This window comes from Drosophila albomicans, chromosome 3 (genome assembly GCF_009650485.2).
Source record: "Drosophila albomicans strain 15112-1751.03 chromosome 3, ASM965048v2, whole genome shotgun sequence".
NCBI lineage: Eukaryota > Metazoa > Arthropoda > Insecta > Diptera > Drosophilidae > Drosophila > Drosophila albomicans.
This window is the reverse complement of record NC_047629.2, coordinates 53170989-53195003: the sequence shown is the minus strand read 5'-3', so window position 1 is coordinate 53195003 and position 24015 is coordinate 53170989. Positions and strand designations below refer to the sequence as shown.

The 24015-nt window shown below is 36.3% G+C and overlaps 1 protein-coding gene across 4 annotated transcripts in view; it reads left to right on the top strand.

The window, feature by feature from the left end:
* Window positions 1-24015, top strand: part of LOC117570891 (methylcytosine dioxygenase TET) — a 128605-nt gene that overhangs the window by 99909 nt on the left and 4681 nt on the right. For all 4 annotated transcript variants that reach the window (XM_034252791.2, XM_052005743.1, XM_052005742.1 and 1 more), the window contains 2 exons: window positions 18440-18880; window positions 21113-23705. In XM_034252791.2, coding sequence (XP_034108682.2) covers window positions 18440-18880; window positions 21113-23705 — 3034 coding nt within the window. The remainder of the gene's footprint in view (window positions 1-18439; window positions 18881-21112; window positions 23706-24015) is intronic.

Genomic DNA, 24015 nt, shown 5'->3' with positions numbered 1-24015 from the left:
CTGAAACTGTAGGAAATTAAATACAGTGATTAAGTAACTTAATGACGTGGGATATAGCCTCACCATACTCCCCTGCCCCCCCTCAGTTACCCCCCTCCCCACTCTTCCCACTCTATATACAATACATAATGTGCTGCACATGCAACATGCGCAATTTGGGAACTGCTTGTAGGATAAATGCATCTATAGTATAGGATAAGCCATTAAGTTGACTGATTATTGCTTTCTTCTTCTTCTTCTCTCCTCACATTGAGATCTTACGTCTTCGATTGCTTAACGCAAAATGACCAGAAAATTGCCAGCTACAACGATTTTAAAAGCTATTGTGGATTTTAAAAGCTAGATGTGCACACATTACGAGTATACTCAATGATTTTAATTATACGCCTTGCAGAATCTTTTATTAAGGAAAACTACTGACTCAACTCTTTTATAATTACTTTATTTGTAATTCAGTCTCAGCAATTGCATCAGGTTTTAAGTAACCAGATTTAGTAGACAACTCAATCGTATGGGTATTAAATAAACAGATGAAGTAAAGAGTTCATAAACTTTGAATTAAATGAGAGTTATATTTAAAGAGAATATCCTCGACATTCTTAGACACTTTTACAAAAAGATTCTGATGAGAATATACTCAACATCTCTAGATACTTTTATATAAAGATACTACGAAGAATATCCTCAACATTATTAGACACTTTCACAAAGAAGTTTCATGAATTCTCATTTGTTTTCAATCTCACATTATTAGTAGACATTAGGATTAAATAAGATTTGTATTCTCCTCAAAATTTTAGACCCTTTCACTAAAAAATTCGGAAATGTCTATAATTTAAGCAACTAAAATATATTTCCCCTTCAAATACAGAAATCTCTTTAAAAATATTGCAATTCTTCAATATTTTATAAACTTAATTATATTCCTGATAATGACAATAATCCTATTGTAGTTTATTAAATAATACTCAACATTTCTGAATTAAAATTCTACGACAATTTCCTTAAAAATTCTTAGTTTTCTTATTTAAATCATTCTTAAAGTTTTAAAACTAAAAATATAATTCTTGAGATACACTTACCTTCTTTATAAAAAGATTGGCGAATCCTAAGATTGTAGTCTTTAAACTGAAAATATAATTCATGAGATACATTTTCCACTTGTTCCCTTCATAGGAATATTGACGAATTCTAAGCTTGTAGTTCTTCAACTAGAAATAGAAATCCTGAGATACATTTTCAACTTACTCTGTTTATAAAAGATGGACGAATCCTAAGCTTCAATAATCTTCTGTACAAAATCTTAATTATCAGACTTAAATGTTGTTTGAAATTTACTATATTAAAAACAGTTTTTTTAAACAAATTGAATTCTTGGAAGTAAAGCACTCTCTTTATAAAAAGATTGACGAATCTTCAATATTTCTAAACTAAAATAATCCCCATTACAAAAGCTTTATTATCTGACTTATATCAGTTTTTTCTTAGACAAATTTAATACTTAAAAGTATTGCAGTCTCTTTATTACAAAAGTTTTATTATCAGACTTAAATCTTGTTTGAAATTAACTATACTAAATACCGTTTTTTCTTAAACAAATCGAATACTTACTTTCCAGTCTGTCAACTTTCATTAAAGAAATTACCAAACTACAACTAATAAAATGGCACAACATTCATAACATGGCACTTTAGACCACAAGAGTGCGTTTCACATGAATGTTATGAGTTTTATTTCGCTTACGGGTTAAACCTGTGTTGAAGAGCTCTCCGGGGAATATCAATCAAAATGCACGAGGCTTCAGGGAGTTGATTACAATCCATATATCATGTACTTGTGCGAATCTGAGGCAGCCACTTGATATCGACAATCGACACGGACACACGACTCGAAAATCTCTCAGTCTCTCAGTCTTTTGTTCAAGATCTTTGCACAAATTGTTGTTGCTGTTGTTGTTGTATCCATTGTGGCAAAGTTCAGTTGAAAATACTCGCAATTTGTTTTGTCTTTTGTTGTGTGTGTATTTTCCAAAATTCGTACAGCGAACTTTGCGGTTCAGTGAACTTTTTACATATTATTATACTTAACTTTACTTTACTTTGCTTAATTTTATTTTACTTTACTTTACTTTTATGCTGGCTCATTTGCATTTCTGTTTTAATTCTTGTGCCAGAGGAAAACCCAAAATACCGAGACGTAGCACTCTGATGAGGGAAGAGGCAGGCAGCATTTTAATTGTGTTTAATTAGAGTCGCTTTGCTTGGCAAACAGGCAACGACGGAGACAGAGAAAGAGACAGAGACACAGTCAAGTGGCTCAAATAATTATTTTTAATTAAAACTACGCACATATTTGCGCCTGTTGCGCACAATTAATTTTTGGCGAGTCGAGAAATTTCTTTGCCTCTTTTTGTTATCAAAGAAGCAACAACCTCAAAATTAAAAATGTAGAAAAAATATATATATAAAAAGAAATAATGGAAAGAATGTAAATGTGTTGACCACGTTTATAAAAGACAATTAATTATGCACATCAGGTATACGAATATATTTGTTATAGAGAGATAGAGAGATATATCTACTTATACACTTAACGAGCACTTGTGTTTGCCATTTGCGCCATAAATTATAATTTAATTGGCACATTATCGAACAAACATCATAGGAAATCTGAGACGAGGCCAAGGCAACAACAACAACAACAACGACAACAACAACAGAAATCTTTTCTCACATTCGCATGCCAATGAAAATACCTTTTTTGATGGACAGAATGCGATAGCTATTTAGCATTTTGTGTTACATATTCATGCTTAAACGATTTCATAAATAATTTTCGAAAAGAGAAATTGCTTAACGCATGCTTAAATATGTTTTCTAAAAGCTCTGACACACTAAACTTCCAAAGAAGGTCAACAAAAACAAAAAAAAAAAAAACAAATTCATGTTCGTTGATTATGTTATTCTATCAATTATGAAAACATTTGAATACGCAGATTTTTATCAGAATTTGCCAGAATGCGAGAGTCTGCCTCAATAAAACTTTTAGTGTAAACAAAAAAAAAGTAATTGAATAGACATCAAATGATCTCCATCAAACGATTCTTTGGAAACTCATAAAAATACTTACGAGTACTTAATGAATTATAACGAAATGCTCTGTTTGATGATGATGATGCTGTAGACTCAATAAAAAGTCAGCATGTCTTTTTTATAAAATTTCAATTTAATCAAAGAACTTTTCTAGAATTCTCAGAATTAGCAATTCAATATTGAATTACTTTATGAATTAAAGTTATTCAATTCCTATGAAATTTTTAGAATATGTAGTACACATTGTAAATCTTCAAGAATGCAAAGCAAACTTTTAATAAAGTTGAATTACATTCGATGTAATGAAATGCTGGGTTTGATGTTGTATAGTCAGTAATAATTTTCAATTTAATCAAAGAACTTCTCTTTATCTCTCAATTCATACTTAAATTGATTGAAAATTCTTTTAAATTCTCAAAATTTGTAGTTCATATTGATAATCTTCCAGATTGCAAAGTCAAAGTAATCCAATTCTTCTGAAATTCTCAGAATATCTAGTTCATATCGAAAATCTTCCAGAATGCAAAGCAAACACATAAAATGCTTTAAGCTCAATGAATTGTAACAAAATATTCAATTTAATCAAAGAACTTCTCTACAAATCTCTTCATTTTCAATTCGTATTGATCTATAATTAAAGTATTTCTTTAGAAATTCTCAGGAAATCTTCCAGATTGCAAAGTCAAAGTAATCTCATTCTTCTGAAATTCTCAGAATATCTAGTTTATATCGAAAATCTTCCAGAATGCAAAACAAACACATAAAATGCTTTAAACTTTTTCTTGTACTCAATGAATTGTAACAAAATATTCAATATATCTCCGAGATTTCAATTCGTACTCGTATTGATCTATAATTAAAGTATTTCTTTAGAAATTCTTAGGAAATCTTCCAGATTGCAAAGTCAAAGTAAATCAATTCTTCTGAAATTCTCAGAATATCTAGTTCATATCGAAAATCTTCCAGAATGCAAAGAAAGAATAAGCGAACGCTTCAAACAGCAAAGCTAAGCGAGCGCAAAGTTATTGAGTTCTCGAGCGCATAATAAGCCGGTTGGGAATAAGTACAGAGTAGAGTAGAGGAGAGGAGAACTGGGCGTGGCTGCCACATTACCATCAGTTCATTGAACCAAAAGTAGGCAACATTATTTTCTAATTATGTGTAGAAAATAATTTAAGCTTAAAACAAACAAAATCAACGAAAACGGCAGCAAAAGCAAACACAGCAAAGAATCTAAAAAGAATTGAGCACAAGCAAATAATCAAAGAATACCAAATATATATATATATGAGGTGTATGTACATTCGATATCTGTGTGTAATCAAGGTGTGGCAGGTGGAAGGCTTGGACTTCGATTTGGGCCATAATGAAGCCATTTGCATACTGAATGAGAGTGAATGAGTAAAGTGAATGAATGAATGGATGGATGGATGATGTATGATGGTTGGGAATAAGTATTTACGAGTGCTTCATAAAACGATTACTTGACATTTGATTGGCAGGCGCAGCCAGACTTATGAGTACTACTCAACTTTATTATATGTTATAAGAGACAGAGACAGAAAGAGACAGAGAAAGATCTATCAACTAAACTGGAACGAAAGAAAAGAAAACCAGCTGAGAGCTTGAGCCAAAAGGCAAATAATAAAACACTTTAAACATGTTTTCATTTCGCTGTTTGCCGTGTTTGCTTTGCTCTTTGCCTTCGTTTTTTTCCACTTTTTACTACAACCAACTACACCGCAGCAACAACAACGACAGCGACAACCCTTTTTCATTTGATGTTGTTGATGTAAAAAAAAAATTATATTTATTTTTGCATTAAGCACGAGGTCAATTAACCTCATGCCACAGCGTGAGTTCAACAAACGCAAAGCACACACACACACACACACCGATACGCACAGTTTAAACTACACACACACACACACATACACTCGCTTTACATGCATATTAAAAATTGTTGTGACGTCGTTGACATTTTGCACTATTACAAACGAGGCAGCAACAACAACAGCAACATCAGCAACCACAGCAACAACAACAGCAAACGGCAACGCGTCTCGCATTTTTTACAATTGTAAATTGAGTCATTTGACTGTTGTTCTTGTTGCCGTAGTTGTTGCTGTTGTTGCTGTTGTAGTTGTAGTGGTTGTTGCTGTCGCTGTTGACGTGTGTTGTCAAGTGCATAACAGCAACAACAGCAACTCGCAAGCATGGTCATTCATCAACGCTGGCAACAGTTTTTATTTATTCTTTTTATTTACTTTGACTGGCACAACATTTGCCTACCCAGCCCCTCCCTCCCTCCCTCCGCCCCCCTTGTTATCGATATGTTGTTGCTGTCGCAGTCACGTGCTGTGCTCTCTTTTTTTTGTGTTGTGTTGCCGGCTTGCTTTATTCTACTTCGATTTAATTGTTATTGTTATTGTTGTTGTCACAATTTCTGAGCGCGCCAAAAAAGCAGCAAAAAAATAAATAAATTGTTGTTATAAACAACTTTGTTGTCCGCTTAAATTGTTATTGTTGTTGCCGGTTGCCAAGCGCAAAGTTTGTTGGCTTTTTTTTGCAGGCAGCTGTTGGTTGGCTTGATAACCTCTGACAGCAAAAACAACAAAAATAAAACAGGGACAGGTTTAGGGAAAATATTCAATGTGGCACAGGTGTGCTTAACACACACACACACACACACACACACAGTCACACTTGCTGCTTAGGCATGAATAAACATCAAATTTGAAGCATGTTAACGAGGCAAATGCAAATGAATGAAAATGAATTAAAACGAATGACAAAAAACGTTTGAATGAGCAAATCTACTTATGCATAACACACAAATTATTATTTAATTAAATACATCATTTAATTATCATACAAAGCTACCCGTTCTTCTTGGCCATCTCAACTGCTTTACAGGGTATATCAAACGAATCAATTTTGATTGCCAACTGATAAATGAGTTAATTAATGCACTCATAAATTTGATTGAACTACAAATATATGTATTTCCATTTTATGCGAGTTCATTTTTAATTATTTATTTCTTTCGTCTTATTTATAGACACAACAAATTTACACATCGAAACGAAAAAAATGACTAAGCGTCGATATAATCACTTTTTCTAGCGAAAACAATAATAATAAAAAACAGATAACACACTCACACACACACACACACGCTCATGTGATTCACTCCTCATAATGAATTTTGTTTACTTTCCACGCTATTTGCAATCTTTTTACTCGCTCTCCTTTAAGTATGCCAATTTATTTGCATAAAAAAAACGTTAAAATTAAAGTGAAAACAAAAAAATAATCATAATTGAATTGGCATTTCCGCTGGCCAAACGAGTAATGCGTATTTTCCGGCTTACAGATGACTCACACTTACAATAAAAAAAATATAAAAAGCAGCAACAATTATTAGTTGAGGTATTTAACAAACTCGTGGTGGAAAGTCGAGCAAAAGTTGCTGGCCAGAGAGAATCTCGTCTAAAACCAGCGCAGAAAACTAGTTTATGCACTGCAAAGCGAAAAAATAAAAAAAGCAGCAATGAAAAACAAAAATAATAATAATAATAAAGACCGTATAATAATGGCTTCAATTTACAACAGGCAACAAAGAGATTGTAATAAAAATAATACAAAAAAAATACAACCAAGAAAAACAAGTAACAGTCGAGTGTGCTTGACTGTGAAATACCCAATATACATTTTGAATAAATACAAAATAATGACATATTGTTCTTAAAAGACTTGTACTTCATATACCGAAGAAATACTAAATATATTTAAAGCTCTATTCGGTATAAAAATATACTATTGTTTTTAAAATGTAGCATATAACACAAAACAAAGTAATAATACTAAACATACCTAAGAATATGTTTGGTATATCAATATACTATTAAATTCAAAGTATACCATAGAGTAGAAAATATTTGAGGCTCAAAATTATAATGCTAAGTATGCCCAAAGTGTATTTTTGGATATCAATATAATATTACATTCATAATATACCAAATATGCCAAGTTCAAAGTTATAATAAGTGTATTTTAGTATAGTAATATACTATATTATCGAAAATATACCTTAGATGGCAAATTTGCCAGATACAGAGTGGCAATACTAAATAACCTAGGTGTATTTTTAGTATATTAATATACTATAATATGCCAAATATACCATATCGTTCAAAATATGCCGTATTAGTATTTTTGGTATATTAATATATTGTTACATTTACATTATACCAAAAATAGTAAGCTCAAAGTTATACTACAGGTATCTTAGTATATTAATATACTATAACATTAAAAATATACCAAAAAGTACAACATATGTCAGACACAAAGTAATGTTAAATATACTTAAGTATGTTTTTAGTATTGTAATATACTATAACATTCAAAGTATACCATAGCGTACAAAATATGCCAGGCACAAAATTGTTATACCCTTCAACCTTATGGGTAGCTGCCATAAAAAATAACAAAATTACTACAAAAAAACAACGAGGAAGCAGCTCAACGAATGCTGCATACACTAAGCTAAATTACAAAGGCAAACATTAAGCAGTTGCTGCCACATGTTGCAAGTTGGCTGGCAAAATCAACTGAATCAAAGGCAGATACAAAAAAAAAAAAATGTACAAAAATATGTATGGCAATTTGGACGACGTTCTTTGACGTGAATTTATGGCAATTTAAGACAAGTTTTTAATTATTTTCTGTTGCTCGTTGTTGTTGTTGTTGTAGCTGTTGTAGCTGTTGTTGGTTGTTGTTGTTGTTGCAGCTGCTTGGCATAATAATAATTTAAATATGGTAGCGAACTGAAATGAAGTGGCACAAGGCATTAAATCATCGCGTGCAGCTAAAAGGATAGCCAACCAACCAGTTGCAAGTTGCCAGTTGCCAGTTGCTGGTTGCAACAATTGCCAGTTGCAACAACGAGGCACAGTGGCATCGAAGCACATGAATTTGACACACAAACAAAAAATGGCACACGATTTGCAATTAGAAAAGACAAACAGCAAAAGCAAATGCAACAAAAAAAAAATCATGTTAATTATATAAAGTAAACTATAAACAATAAAAAGGCTTGCAACATGTAATGCAATTATGCCCGACTTCTGGGGCATTGTTGCAAGTAGCAAGTTGCAAGTTGTTTGCCAGTGTGTTGCTGCCGCTTCTTCATCTACAATGCAATTTGTATGCAAATGCAAATACAATCGACAGAGAGACAGAGACACAAGCCATTAAAGCGAGTTCATGGCAAAACCTTATCACAGAAAGAGAGGGAAATAGAGTGAGTAAGGGAGAGAAACATATGCATAAGCAATGCGATTAGCATAATAGTCTTCAGGCCGTAAATATTGCAATTTTAGCATAATTGTTTATGCTATGCAGCTGCTGCTGCTGTTGCTGCTTCTACAAAATGCATGCAACGCCTTGCAACCTACATTATTATAGTATTATTAATATTAAATGAAGCAAATCATTTGTCATTCCAAACGTGGCTTTCACAAGACTCATCACATTAGAATTGACAGCGTTGTTGTTCTTGATGAATGCAACTTTCATGCAACTATCACTCCATTCACTTGTTTGTTTAATGTGCAACATTGTCTGCTTGCAACAAGCTGTCATGTTTGTTGCCGTTTCGTGTGCAACTTTGTAATTAACTTTTGTCACGACTCTCGCGGCTTGTCTCTCTGTCTGAGAGGATTCCACATTTCGATTGGGACATTCGATGCGGCTCCATTTCGTTTGCCTGAGATCATTAAAGCGAACTCTGCACGAGACATTTATTTATTTACAATACTTGCATTTTTTTTCTCTTCTCTGTGTATTTTACATTTATTTCCATTTATTTATTTCAATTTACCGCGCAGCAGCAATTGACGCATAATTACTGCAGTTATGCCTCAATTAGTGGCACATTAATTAAGCACACACACACACACACAGACACAACCTTGACAGGCAGCTATCTCTGTCTATCTGTCTCTCAGTCTCTCTTTTGTAATTGCATTTATGCTTTCTACGCTTTTTCCATTGACAAATGACATGACATTAATTTCAAAAGTGATTAGAAAAAGAAATATACGGCACAAGAAATTCACTTCTAGCGCAATTTACTATAACAGAGCAATACTCGACGTAATGAGTGCCTGGAGAAAAGCAACAACAACTAGAGAAACAACAACAACAACTAGAGAAGCAACAACAACTTTTGAGCAGCAACAACAACTCTAGAGTAGCAACAACAACTCACATTAAGGCATCGCATCGCATCGCATGGCGTGCCAAAAAATGGCCAAGGAATTCGTTAACGACTCCAGACATGCCAAAATTAATGGCAATAATTAAAACAACAACAACAACCAACAAATAGCAATAACAACAACAAACACACTCAGCTAAAACCTAAACAGAAAACTGCTAACTTGGCTATTGACTTCAGAGCGAGACCAATAAAAAGACTCAAACATAAACAAAGCCTGAAAAGTCTTCATAGAAATGCAGAGCTGAATTTGCAAAGATATGTAGGTAGACTAAAAAGATACCCTAGAATGTAATAAAAGCAAATTTTTGTATTGCAAAATGTGAAAATGTATTTCAACAATAGATTTATTTAAAATTTTTTAGTTGTCAGACTAAAATGATACCCTAGAATGCATAGTAAAAGGAAATTTTCTATTAACAACATTTATATATATTTCAACAACAAACTTATAAAGATAATTTAGCATATTTTAGAACAGCTTATGCCAAAAATTGACAGACTAAAAAGATATCCTACACTGCATAGTAAAAGGAAACTTTCTATAAAGAAAAATGTGAAATGTTTTTAAACAACAAATTTATAAAATTTTAAAGATAGTTTACCATTTTATAGAACAGCTTTTATTAATTGCATTAATGTTGCAAAATTTTAGAAGATAATTTAGCAGAGGAAACAATCAAAAAAGATTTGAGTACCTTAAATTATCCGATCAAAAATTGTTTACAATTATTTCGTTCAATTTCAAAACATAACGATGCAGAAAAATAGTTAAATTATTTTAATATACTAAATTGTACTTATAAAGAAGATTATAGAATGATAGATTGTTTCTAATAAGTTTGGTACTTCATCATATTGGGAAAACGAAATTATTTTATTATTGTAAATTTTATGTATAAAGCAGAAAATGCTATCAAAAATTAAATTATATATAATTTACAGACGGAAAAATATCGAAAATATTTTACCACATGCTTTTCCAAGTTATTAACAAATTGTTGAGTAATTATAGAAAATTTTCTATCGAACAAACCAGTTTTCAACATAATTATATCTTTAAGAAGAAGTTTTTCCGCTGATCAAATAATTTTAGAGTAATTAAAAAAAACATTGCTGCAAATGAGTTTGTTTTTTCACCTGATAGTTTCTTTATTATACTTTACTATAATTACCAACATCTCACAGTTAAATCAAGTCCAGCATACCCTACTCTGTGCAGCTGTTTACAGGGTACAAACAGCTGTGGCCAGGTGCTGCAGGCGGAAACAAGTTTCGAGCCGACGCAGCACAAAATAAAAGCAACACTTGCACAAATTATATAACATTCCATCTGAAATGAAATTGGGATGCTATTTCAGTTTGTGGGTGGATCAAATTAAAGAGGGATAGCACTAGTAGAAAGAGAGAGAGAGGCAGGATGAGATGCAGCTCAGTTGCACATTAATGCAATGAAATGAATTTGGACAGAGTGGTAAAAAGCGCAGCTGATTTGCAAATATTTGCACTATTGATTACCAGCCGCATTATAATTTACTGCACAACTCTCTCTCTCTCTCTCTCATTCACTCTCTGTGCTGCTATCTCTGTCTCTGTCAGTCAATGCAGTCAGCAAATATTTTCATTGCTGCTGCTGCCTTTTTCCAATTTAATTTATCGCAAATATTCAATCAAAATAATGATGTGAGTGAAGAACGGAAATGGCGCTGACGTTGATGTCGATGTCGATGACGAGCGAAGTTTAAAGAGGAGGAGGGGAGAGGGAGTGTATGGGGGGATAAATGAAAGGATGAGAGGATGGAATGACGTTGTTGAAACGTTGCCTGCAACTTTGCACAATTAATTGAGGATGACTCTTCGACTCTTCGCTGCAATTTACTAATTTGCAACACTTCAAGCTAAGCGCACTAATAAACTAGAAAATATGCAATTATTGCCACTCACTAGATATACCCTATACACTTAATATTGCAGGGTATTTTAGCTGTGGCAAATTGAATTAATGCCCAAAGTGTTGGCTCACGTCATGTCTTACTTATCATCTGCTCCATACGAAAATTTGACTGCACATTTAACTCGGAGTCAGGCAGAGGCAGAGGCAGAGCTTCATCATGAATGCCAAACCAGCAACAGCAGCTGGCTGTCAGCAACTGCCAGGCTGGTGAGGCGCCACATTTTGTGGCAGGCGGATGCGGAGGAGTTCAGGGATCAGAACTGTTTAAGAATGCAAGGCAGCGCAGGCAGCGATGCCAACGAACAAACGAACAATTGCAGCCTAATTGAAAGCTAAATTGAATAAAATACACACACACACACACAACAAGAGAGAGATAGGGATAGAGGGAGGGAAGGAGAGAGGAAGGGAGAGCGTTGTCGACACATGCTAACAAGGCAGAGGATAAAAAGGAAACTGTAGCCTGATCAACAGTGCATACTCGACACGTACAATTACATGAACAACACACACACACACACAGCTATAAATTATAAATGTGTATGTGTGTGTGTGTGTGGTTGGCTATCTCCCACACACACACATACACACACGCAAGCAAGAAATTGTAGTGAACAGGAGCCTGCAGGATAATAACGTACAAAGCATTTTGTGCAAACGTGGCCAAGAAAACTGGCCACAGTTAGAGAGGAGAGAGGAGGGGAAGGTGGCTGGGAACTGGCTTTGCGGGTGAGAAAATTGTGGAAAATGCAAAATTAGCATGAATACGAAATACAAGTTAAATATTTGAGCTGCCTTCAGGATGGGCGACTGAGCATGCAGTTAAGCAATGCAGGACACACTCGGACTCGGACTCCGGACTCACATCTTTTACTCGTAGGATAGCCAGCATGTCTGGCACAATCATTGAAATTGCAGATACACATTAAAGCAAAGCACACCTACTACGTGTGCTACTCTATACGAATACATCCATACCATATACATATATAGTATTTTTGCTGGAAATGCATTTACCCAATCAAAAGATTTGCATAACTTCCGAGCAAAAGTTGCAGCCTCGCTCGAATAAAATCGAATTTATTAGGCAAGCATTTACAGAGTTGTAATATAATAGTCTGACTTCGAGTTCTGCTACTGAAATATAAATATTATTTCTTTATGCAACTGCTAGCAAAATATTTCACTCACATTTTCATCTCTTAAACTTTATAGAAATCTAAATAGATAAATAAATATTATTTCTTTATGCAACTGCTTGCAAAATATTTCAGATACAATTTCATGTCCGTTTTCAACAAAATAACATTTCTTAAATTTATTTGTATTTACAATGTTGTCACATAAAAAATATACTACAATTGTGAGCAAAGATAGACTGACTTTTTGACAATAAGAACAAAATTTCAGTAACATTTTTCACTTCAGACTTATTTGAGTAAATTTACGAAAAAGATATATTTCGCAATATTCTCAAGATACACAGAATTCGCTTTGAAATATCCATGAGAAAAATTCACCTAATAAATTTAGCAATATGTATTTTCAATCTCTAAATAAATGATATGATATACATAGTTAATTCTGGAGCTTAACTCGCCATTTAATATCCATATTTTAAGTCTTATAAAATAGCAAAGACTTTTCTGGACATTCGAGAAAATAAAATAACTAAGATTATTACAATTTACTTTGATATAACGAAGAGATCATCATAAATATTATAATTATTTTTAGACAGAAATTTCCGAGGGAGACTAAGAACTGAAAACGAAATTCACCTCATAAATTTAGCAATATTTTTAACTATTTTCTAAAATATTTTCAAGATTTATACAGTATTCAAATTTCGTCATCTGTCCGTCATTATCTTATGATTATTTTTATCCTAAATCCTTATTTAGGAGAAATATTAAAAACTAAAAAAAAGAATTTCACCTAATAAATTAAGGCCTGAAATATTTTCAAGATTCATACGATTTTCTTTGATATAACGAAACGATTATCATTATCATTACAATTATTTATAGTTAGGTCACTTAGCGATATTTTCAGCTATATCTTTGTTTATCCTCGAGTTCAATATTCATGCTTATAAGTCTTGTTTCCTTAATGATTTGCCTCGATATTTGTGCTGTGTTTACCGTACGGACAAGCCTTGATAAGCTGGAAAGCAAATAGAAAACGTTGCATATTTTTGTTTCTCAAAAGAAAACACGATAACTAATATTTGATTTATTTACATTTTATTTACATTTCGTTGCTTTTCACCTTGTTTGCCGCTGCTTCTTCTTCAGCTGCTATATTTTATTTGTAGTTGTTGTTGCTGTTGTTGTATTTATTTATTGTTGTTGCTGGTCTTGCTTTATTTTTCCCTCTCCTTATCAGCAGACTTTGACGTTGGGGACATGTAAATAATTTATATGGCATACCCTGTTATGTGTGTAATTTATGACAGGCCACACACACAACACACACACACATACATACGAGGTGTTATTATTGCGCTCGGTCCTCATTCTTATCAATGTCAGAGAAACAGACAGACGGATAGAGAGAGAAAGAGTGGGAGTAAGAGGCAGAGAAAGGGCAGCTAGACAATTTCTCTGACTAGTTTAGTTGCTGGAAATATGCTCAAGACTTTTCCAGTTGAGCCAATTAATCAGAGAAACTAGTTTTAGGGCAAATATTGTATACTATGAATATTTATTACAAAACAGCCATAAATATCAGAGCAACTATCTAAGCTAAACAAATTGAAAATATGATTTACAATGCAAAAAGTGCAAATTAATTAAAATAGAGTTCGCTTTTTATACCCACTACTCATGAGGTAGAAGGGTATTATAAGTTGGTGACTTCAGAAAATGGATTTAACTGGCAGATCGGCTATTCTATATTCTTGATCAGCCATGTCCTTCTATCTATCTATTCGTAATAGCTATAAATTCTTTTTTTTACAGTACTTGGTATATAAATATACCAAATTCATTGCTATATTTAAAAAATAATTATACCGAAATGATAATACCGCAATGAAACTCTGATTTTTAGACAGCACTTGGTATATTAATATACCAAATATGTAATTTGGTATATTTTAGTATTTTTCAGTATATTAATTGGGTACATTTAATTAATACTACGGCAATAGAGCTAAATTTTGTATAGATCTTGGTATATCAAAATACCAAATATATATTTTGGTATATTTTAGTATTTTTATATATTTATTTAAATAGTAATATCACAATATAGGCATATTTTGGCAACACTTTGTATATTAATATACCAAATACAGATGTTGGTATATTTTAGAGCTAAATTTTGTATAGATCTTGGTATATCAATATACCAAATATATATTTTTCGGTATATTTTAGCATTTTTTATATATTTATTTAAATAATAATATCTCAATAGAGGCATATTTGGCAACACTTAGTATATTAATATACCAAATACAAGTGTCGGTATATTTTAGTATATTTTATATTTATTAATTTGATATATTTAAAAAATTATTCCGCACTAATTTGCTTTTATTGAGAACGTAACGGTAGCGAGTGTTTTACAGCACTTTCTTTCTAACTCGTATCAGGAGCAAAGTCACACGCTGGCAGACGCCGCTCTTCCGAGTCACAACTCTGTGTGGCACGCATTCAACTTGCAACACGCATCAAATGTGTGCAGTATGTGTGCTGTATGTGATTAGTCTGCTCAGTCGTATGCAGTGTAGCGCATCGAGTGCGTCGCTCAAGCCGAACTAAAAAATGCCTTTACCTTCTTTCTTTATTTTCCTTGTTGCTTATCGGCTTCGTGCAATTCAATGTAAATAAGAGACACTACACACACACAGACACAGACACACGCACAACTAATTGCTGTTTACTCAACGCGCAATTTTCTTTTCATCGCAGAAAATACGATGGCTGCGGGGTCAACGAGAAGTTTGTCGCCGTCTTTAAGGCCGAAGGCCATTGCGTTTAGTTCGTTGCACGTTGCACGTTGCAACTTCCCATTCTCTCTCTCACTCTCTCTCTCTGTTAAAGATAAGAGCTCACTAATCTCACTATCTGTTTTCTATCTATTCGTCTCTCTTTGCATTATATTTGTTTACTTTACCAAGAAATAAATAAAATGCATTCGTCGTAAAAAATAAAAAAAAAAAATACGAAACTAAAGTCGCCGCGGATGCAAACAAGCGACGATCATAAACATTTAATTAACTTTTATGAACTGTGTAAATAGTGAGAAAAATGCATTAACAGCCGACTGCAGAGAACTCGAAACACATTTGCGCTAACTTAAAGGGCATGTGAGTTCTTATGTAGAGTATAAAAGTGAGGAAATATGTGGGAAAACAAAACTAAGAATGAAATTTGAAATTTCTAAAATGAATTAAAGAATTTGAGAAGTTATTTTTAAAATTTTTGAATTGAATATACATTTTAAAATTTAAAGAATACCCAAATAAAATAAGTAATATATAATAAAAAGTCGGATAATACCAAAAATATACTGAAATATTCTTTTTATAGCAATTTAAAATTTTGGTAAAGTCTAAAATAAATTAACTAATCAAAGAACGTTTCTCCAATTGTTTTGTTGTATGGCAAATGAATTCTCAAACTTACAGAATACATAATATAATTTATAAAAATACCAAAAATATACTAAAATGTACATTTGCTAGCGCCTTTCAAATGTTCTAATCTCTAAAGTAAATAAGGAATTCAAAGAACGTTTGTCAATTAATTTTGTTGTATGACAAATGCTTTTTCAAACATACGGAATACTCAAATAAAATAAATAGAATATACTATAAATTCTGATAATACCAAAACTATACTAAAAATACACTTTTTATAGACCCTTGGTATTTTTTTAATGTCTAAAACAAATTTGGTAGTCAAAGAACGTTTCTCCAATTACATAAATATTCTTATAAAATAAAAAGAATATAAATTCTAAAACTACCAAAAATATACTAAAATATACTTACTATATGTTAGCGCATTCACAGTTCGTTAAACTGGCTTCATTTTATGCTTAGTTTTTTATGCACTTTTTGCTTTTTACAATGGCCTTACGCCATTTTTATTTGAGCGTTGTCAATGTTGTTGTCCTACAGTTGTTGTTGTTGTCGTTGCTATTTGCCATGGCCTAAGCAAACATTGTAGAATGTGCAAAAACCTTAATTAATGCCATATACACAGAGACACATTCTCGCCAGCAATAAATGTATTTGCTTATTTATTTGCACACAGACTGTAAGATAGGCAAACGTTGAATGAAAATTATCGAAAAGGAAAATCTGCACATAGAAAATAATTGGCAATTTTTCGATTTGAAATTGCGTGCAAATTTATTTTAATTTTTTGGCACCTGCGTCGTGCAGATTGTTTGCAATGCAAATATGTATTTATAGAAAGCCTCTTTCTCTTCCCTCCTTTCCATCCCTCGATTGTCACCTTTGTAAATAAACATAAATGTATCTGTGTGTGTGTTTGCTTAAGTTATTTTACTGCTTTGTCGCCAGCTGTGGCCAAGAAGGGAAAGAACGAACCGAAAGCCGAAAGCATTTTGAATTCCAATTGGCCTCTGAGCTCCTTGTTGTTGTTGCTGTTGTTGTTGGCTGTCGTATTTGCATTGCATTATGCTAGCCAAGTTAGCAAACAGCAAACTGAGACTGAGATGTAAAATATTTTACACATGTGTTAAATATAAATCATATTTTTGCAAGCAATTTGCACAAACGATTTGCTTTTGTTGCTCTATGCAAATGTATTTGCCATTTACCATTTGCTATTGCCAAAATTCCAGTAGCAAATAAATCGTAAGCCTCTTTAATTGGGCCTGGCCAATTGTCAATGCACAATTGCCAATTACTGCTCTCTGTGTGTATGTTTTGCTATTAACAAATATTTGAACGGAGTTGTTCAAATCAAATTGACTAAAAAATAATTGCATTAACAATTAATAGTGTCGCACGCTATGATTGAGCACAGTCTGAATATATGCGATAAGCATATCACATGCCACAAAAAGTTGCATATCTCGAAAAGCGAATCTCACAAATTAAATTGATAAAGCAGCAAAGTTAGCAATGTGTATTTTAAACTTTAACTAATCAGCTGCCAATTTATATATTTTTATAAACTACTTCACAATGAATATTAATATATTATAGACGCTTTTGGGTTTTTTTTTTTGTGTCGGAAATTCAATTTGCAAAATTGATAAGAGAAATAAACAGAGAAATAAAATGCAGCTAACTTGTAGCTGGCAACCTTCTCTCAAAAGTCTTTTATAAACATAAATTTGCAATGCCTTTAATGGCGCGCGCAACATATTTTAGTCGCAGCAACAGCAGCAGCAACAACAGCAACAGCTGCGGCAACCATTTATTGTTGTTGCTGTTGCTGCTGTTGTCGCAAACTGCATTTTTGCCATGCTCTTTTCTTGCTGCCGCCGTTGCTGTTGCTGTTGTATTTGTATTTGGCTGCACAAATAAATTGCACATAAATCGCTGGCCACATAAATTTTACATGTTGCCGGCGTGCAGAGACAACAACACAAAAAAAAACAAGTCGAAATTATGTGTCCGTTGCAAGCATAAATTATGCTAGAGGAAGCAAAGAGGGGAGAAGGGAAACAAGGCAAAGGGTAATGCTATGTGAAAATGCAGCAATTAAAATATTTGCGCGTCTAACAAATTTCCTTAATTAAAATACAAAACAAAAGAAAAGAAAAACACTAACTAGAACAGCTCCGGGCAATTGTGCAATTAGGTTTTTAAAGCGTGCATTGCCCGAGGGCAAATAGAATACTCGTAAAAATAAAAGCAGCTGCTGTTGTAACCTGAAGGTCAAAGCAACCTGAGAGAGACACCCACGACAACAACAGCCATAAATTAATTGCATATAATTTAAAGCGCACTCGGCAAACATTAACAACGACAACAACGACAACAACAGCTGTAAATTGCCCCATAATTTATGCATATATCTCCACAGAGAGTAAAGTTACTTTTATATTTTTTCGTCAATGCCATTTAGAATCAACTAATAATTTGTCAACAATTTTCTGTTTGTTTCTTTTTAGTCACGCGCCCGCAAAACCTCCACCAAAGCAAATAAACTGAATGCAGCCGCTGCCGCCGCATCAGCAACATCGCCACGTCTAAGTCCAGTGCCTGCAGCAACACACTTGCCGCAGCAATCGCCAAATACCACAACTGCAGCAGCAACAGCAGCCGGTACCAGCTTGCAACAGCAGCAACAGTATCAGCAGCAGCAACACTTGCAACAGCAATTGTTGTCACATCAGCAGCAGCAGCAACAGCAGCAAGTACAGCAGCAGCAACACTATCAGCAGCCGCAGCAACACTTTCAACAGCAGCAGCACTTGCAACAGCAGCAGCAACATCAACAGCAGCAGCAGCACGCACAGCAGCAACAGCAACAGCAGCAACATTTGCATCAGCAACAGCATCAAATAACCGCACAAATACAAACCATGAAGGATCAACCACAACAACCCATGGTAAGTTCACCAAGCTAACACATTCTCAGTCATCTATCAATTAAAACAAGAGCAACAGCTGCAATAGCAACAGCAACTACAAAGCGAGCATTGACCTTCAGCAACCATTTGGCCAGTCAATCAGTGCACATTGCATTTGCCATTCACTAGAGGAAAAAAAACGAGAAAAAATAGCACAAATTGAAGCTGTGCGTGCGCAGCACTCGACCAACATTGCGTATACGTCACATACGCCCCAATCAACTGCAGCTGTGCGCAGAGTGAGAAAGAGAGACAGATAGAGAGAGGTAGAAACAAGTCAAACCACACAACTGGCCCACACACACACACACTCGCACACACCCACACACACACACACACGCTCGTTCATTCATAAAGCATTTTTCGATTTTTATCAATGATTGCTAAATGTTTTCAAAATAAAACGCAGACCGCACAGCAACAGCAGCAGCTGTCATCAACAGCCACAGCCAGGTGCTCACACATACACACACACACATAGAAGACTATTTTTACACACCCCCTGGAGTCGTAAAAAAACGCCATTAAATTTATTTATATTCGAATTTATATTTCATTTGATTTTATTGTCGCTGTCTGTCCACTATACGAGTACAATTGTTATTGTTGCTGCTGCCGTTTGTTTGCATATAGAAAATTTTCACTTTCATAATTTTTTGCGCTCGTAAACATGCAAATGAAATGGAAAAACAACGCAGCATTGAGGGTGGTTAAATGTTCAGTGTTGAGTTTGTTTTGTTTTCGCCAGACACCCAAAAAAAATACGCATAAAACGTGCTGAACTGAAGCATAATTTAAGGCGCGTCAATCAACAATAATAACATCGAAAACAAAAACAACGACTGCTGTAATAATAGCCGAGGGGTTGCACATAATTGCGATACCAAATATTTGCCACGTTGCTGCTGTGTTTACTTGTTTTTCTTTTTTTGGGGGCTTGGGCCCCAATTAGTGGGTCGCTTAATTAGGGCGCGACTAATGTGATTTATGCTCCAATTGTTGACAGCAAAGCAATATTTATAGTTGACCAAAAGCAACCACCTACCCACCCACAACAACAAAAAATAAAATAATAAAGGGTTTGTTTAACTATTTTACGTTTTGAGTTGCTTTACGGGTTTCTTGGCATATAATAAATTATTGAGATAACACAAGCACACGCAGCATTTATTGAGCTGAATGAGTTCTACTCTTAATCTTTAGTTGTGCCACATTGTAGCACAAATAAGTTTCCGGCTTCCGTCGTTTAGCTTTTAAATAAACGCGCATAATTCAATTTGTTTATCGTCTACTCGCCACTTCCGGGAAAGCATTCATTGACAAGCGTTTGCTTAGTTGTAGATTACCCACGAGAGAGAAATACACAGATTTAGTGGACTAGACACGTAGTTGAGGTATTCTATTATCGATTGTAAGCGATAGTATTTAGTTAGCGAAAGTTCATCGGCTTACTGAAGCTGTGTAGTTAGTTACTTTGAAAGATAAATACAAATGTGAATAGTTTGTAGTTAGTAATATATATAGAAAGTGAAACACAATAAAACATGTGCATTATCGATAGTATGCGATAGTATTTGGCTAGCTGAAGCTTATCGATTTACTGAAGTTAGATACTTTGAAAGATGAATTAGATTTCAAAGATAAAATCAGAGTTGAATACTTTGTTCTTAGTTGAAATAATGCAACTTTACCATTATCGATAGTATGCGATAGTATTTAGTAAGCTATAGCTTGTCGATTCACAGTAACGATAAATTACTTTACTTTAAAGATTAAACTAGATTTGAGTACTATGTTTTTATTAGTATAGTAGGTAGATATTAAGTGAAATACAATCAAAATTTTCATTATCGATAGTATGCGATAGTATTTACTATCTAAGGTTGTATATATTTTCAAAAAGTAGAATTATGTTTATTAGTATAGATGAATTTATTACCATAGATAGTATATCAAAACTCACATATAAAGTGTTTATTATAAACATATTTTCTTCTCGATAACAAAAGATAGTAAGCGATTTAATTTACTATCGAAGTTGATAATAATAATTTGAAGCATCTAAAATCTCTATTTCAGAGAATTAATCCTGCACTATATGAAATGAAATGCTCTTAAGTGCAGTTGATTTATTCTACAATTAAACTAATCTTTTCACAAAAATATTATCACACTTTATTTATATTTACTCTTATCTTCTCCCTATTACAGGCACCCATGGCCTTCTATCCCACATGGCAGGCGGATCCATCGCAGGGCTGGCAGAACCAGTTCATACAGCAAATACCACAGAATACTCCAGCCTCACTCACATCGCTCAACTCATTGGATTTCCAGACACAGTCCTACGCCTATCCATCAAATGGCTACGTGCAGACCGGTCTCGGCTTCGATCCCAACTACGGCCGTTCACCGTACGGTGCGCCCGTCCAGCGCTACGACTTCCAGAGCCAACAGCTCTCGAGTGCGCCCATCAATCAGGTGGGACTGCAGAGTGTGGCCGCTGGCTTTGCGCCCGGCGGCGTTAGCTATGCCGGACAAGTGTCGACGGCGCCGGCGCCACCAGCTGTGGGCCTGCAGCAGCAACAGCAACAACAACAGCAGCAGCAGCAACAGCATCTCGGTGGTGATCTGGGCAAGAGCATGTCGGGAAACGACACGCCTGGATATCCGCGGGTGAGCAGCGTGCCGCCGCGCTCACTCAACTGTAACGGGTATCCAGGCGACTACAGCGGTTCTCAGCAACAACAGCAACAACAACAATCACAACAACAACAACAGACAGCGTCGGCAGCAGCCAGTGTTGCTGCCACGCCCACAGCAGTGCCAGCTGCCAATGCAGTGCAGCAAGTTGTGGCACAACCAGCCAGCTCTCCCATGCAGCCGCAGACGGTGCCTCAATCGCCCACACGCAGTCTCATCCAACAGCAGCAACAGCAGCAACAACAGCAGCAGCAGCCACGCCTTGTTTCGCAATCGCCCAGCCAGGTGCCGCCCTCGCCGAATGGCAACGGGCTGCAACCGTATGGCAGCAGCGTGCAACAAACGCATCCTCACTTGGGTTCGCCGCCCATGCAAGACTGGAACTGGAGCAATCAGCAGCAACAGCAGCAGCAACATGCGCCCACGGCAGCACAGCAGCAGCAACAGCAACTCAGCAGTGATGGCTATGCGTCACAGGGTCAGGGACAGGGCGAACGTTTGCATCTGAATACGCGCATCAAGTCGATGATAATGCGCAAGAGCGACTCGAAGGATGCGCCACCCGATATACAGGGGCTGCAGGGACAGGCGACAGCGCCATCTGTCGCCCAGCAGCAGCAGCAGCAACAACAGCAGACCGGTCATTTTTTATCGTATAGCCACCATCTCCGGCCCGAGACGGCGCTGAGCGCCAATGGGTCGAGCAGCGTCACGCCCACGGGCGCTTTGGGCGTTGCCGAACCCATCGGAGGTGGTGGCGATCAAATCTGGAAGCCGCATCACGCCAACTCATTTAAGAAACCAAGTATCGTTGGCAACAGCGGCTACGCGAGCAATGACCATCAGTTGCAGCTGCAGCTGCAACAACACCAGCCCGGACAACACACAACCATCAGCCATGTGCCCGAGGTGCCGCCCCAAGCCACAGCCATGCCAGCCATGCCCATCCAGCCACAGCCACAGCCTCCCGTGCAGCCGCAGCCGAAGAAGTCGCGCAGTCGCAGCAAGGCAAGTCGTGCAGCAGCTGCTGCAGCCGAAGCTGCTGCCGCTGAGATCGAAAGGGATCGCAATGCCAACGATCCGGGTGGCGGTGGCGGTGTCGGAGGAGGAGGAGGAGGACTTAAAGCGCTTGGCGCTCACTATCCACCGCCTCCGGGCAGCACTCAGGACTATCATCATGGGCAGTACATCAAGACGGAGCCGGGACTCTTGCCACCGGGTGCCCCGCCAGGCGGACAGCCCAACAAAATGGAGGGCTACGAACGCAACTACCAAAACTTCATACAGTATGCGGACTTTTGCCAGAACGACGGCCAGGGGCAACCGGTGCAACAGCATCAGCAGGACTATGCTGGCTATCATCACAATTCGGCATATTACGGCGCGGGAGCGGGCAGCTTTCAGCAGAACTTCCAGCAGAGCTTTGTGCCCGGCTATCAGGCAGCAGCGGCGTACGGAAGTCGCGGCAAGCCTCCGTCGAATGCGGCGCATCATGGCGCCCACGGACATGGGCATGGCAATAGTATGCTAGAGCTGGATCGCAAGCCGGACACCAATAGCATCATACCACTGCCCACCAACTATGAGAAGGATATACCAGCGCACGCATATCCCATTCCGGCGCATCGTTATGCCCTCGGACATGGCGCACCGCCGCCGCCTCATCTCAGCCATCACGGCATGCTCGAGCCGAAGATCGAGGATATGGGCATGCTGGGACATGGTCATGGGCATGGTTATGCCTATCTGGGTGATGGGAAGCCCCTCAACAATGGCTTCTCCTGCTGTCGTCAAGGAGGCACGAGGCCACCCACGGCGGAACATCTCAAGGATGGCACCTGCCTCGGTCTGGGTATACAGCCCAAGGAGGAGCTGCTTGATGAGGAGGAAATGGCTGAGGCGCATAATGGCGTCAAGGCCAAGTCAAAGAAACAGAAACCGGACGAGATACCCGAGATTGTTGTGAAGCATGAGAAAATCAATCCCATGTATGATACAACGGATCGCCTGGAGAAGGGCAACAAGACGGAAATACCCGAGTGCGAGTGCTTCCAATCTGACAAGAATCCGCCCGAGCCGGGCACTTACTATACGCATCTGGGTAAGTTTCTAAACGTCGTGCTTTTAGTCCCTCAGGGGGTTAGAGATCAGGAATTGAGTTCCTGGAAGATTAGTCACCATTTTTCATGATGTGGGAGAAGAAAAGACTTCTGGAAAGATTAGACTTTACTTCTTGAAAGGTTAGAATCAAAGGGTTAACAGCTCAGGGGTAACCAGAGAAGTCCTTAAAAGCTTAGATGTCGTAATCTTATTGGAAAAACCTCTTTCGGGAAATTACTTCCTGAAAAGTTAGTCCTCAAGGAATAAAAGAAGTTAGGGAAGCTTAGGAAATGTGAAAAAATTAAATTAAC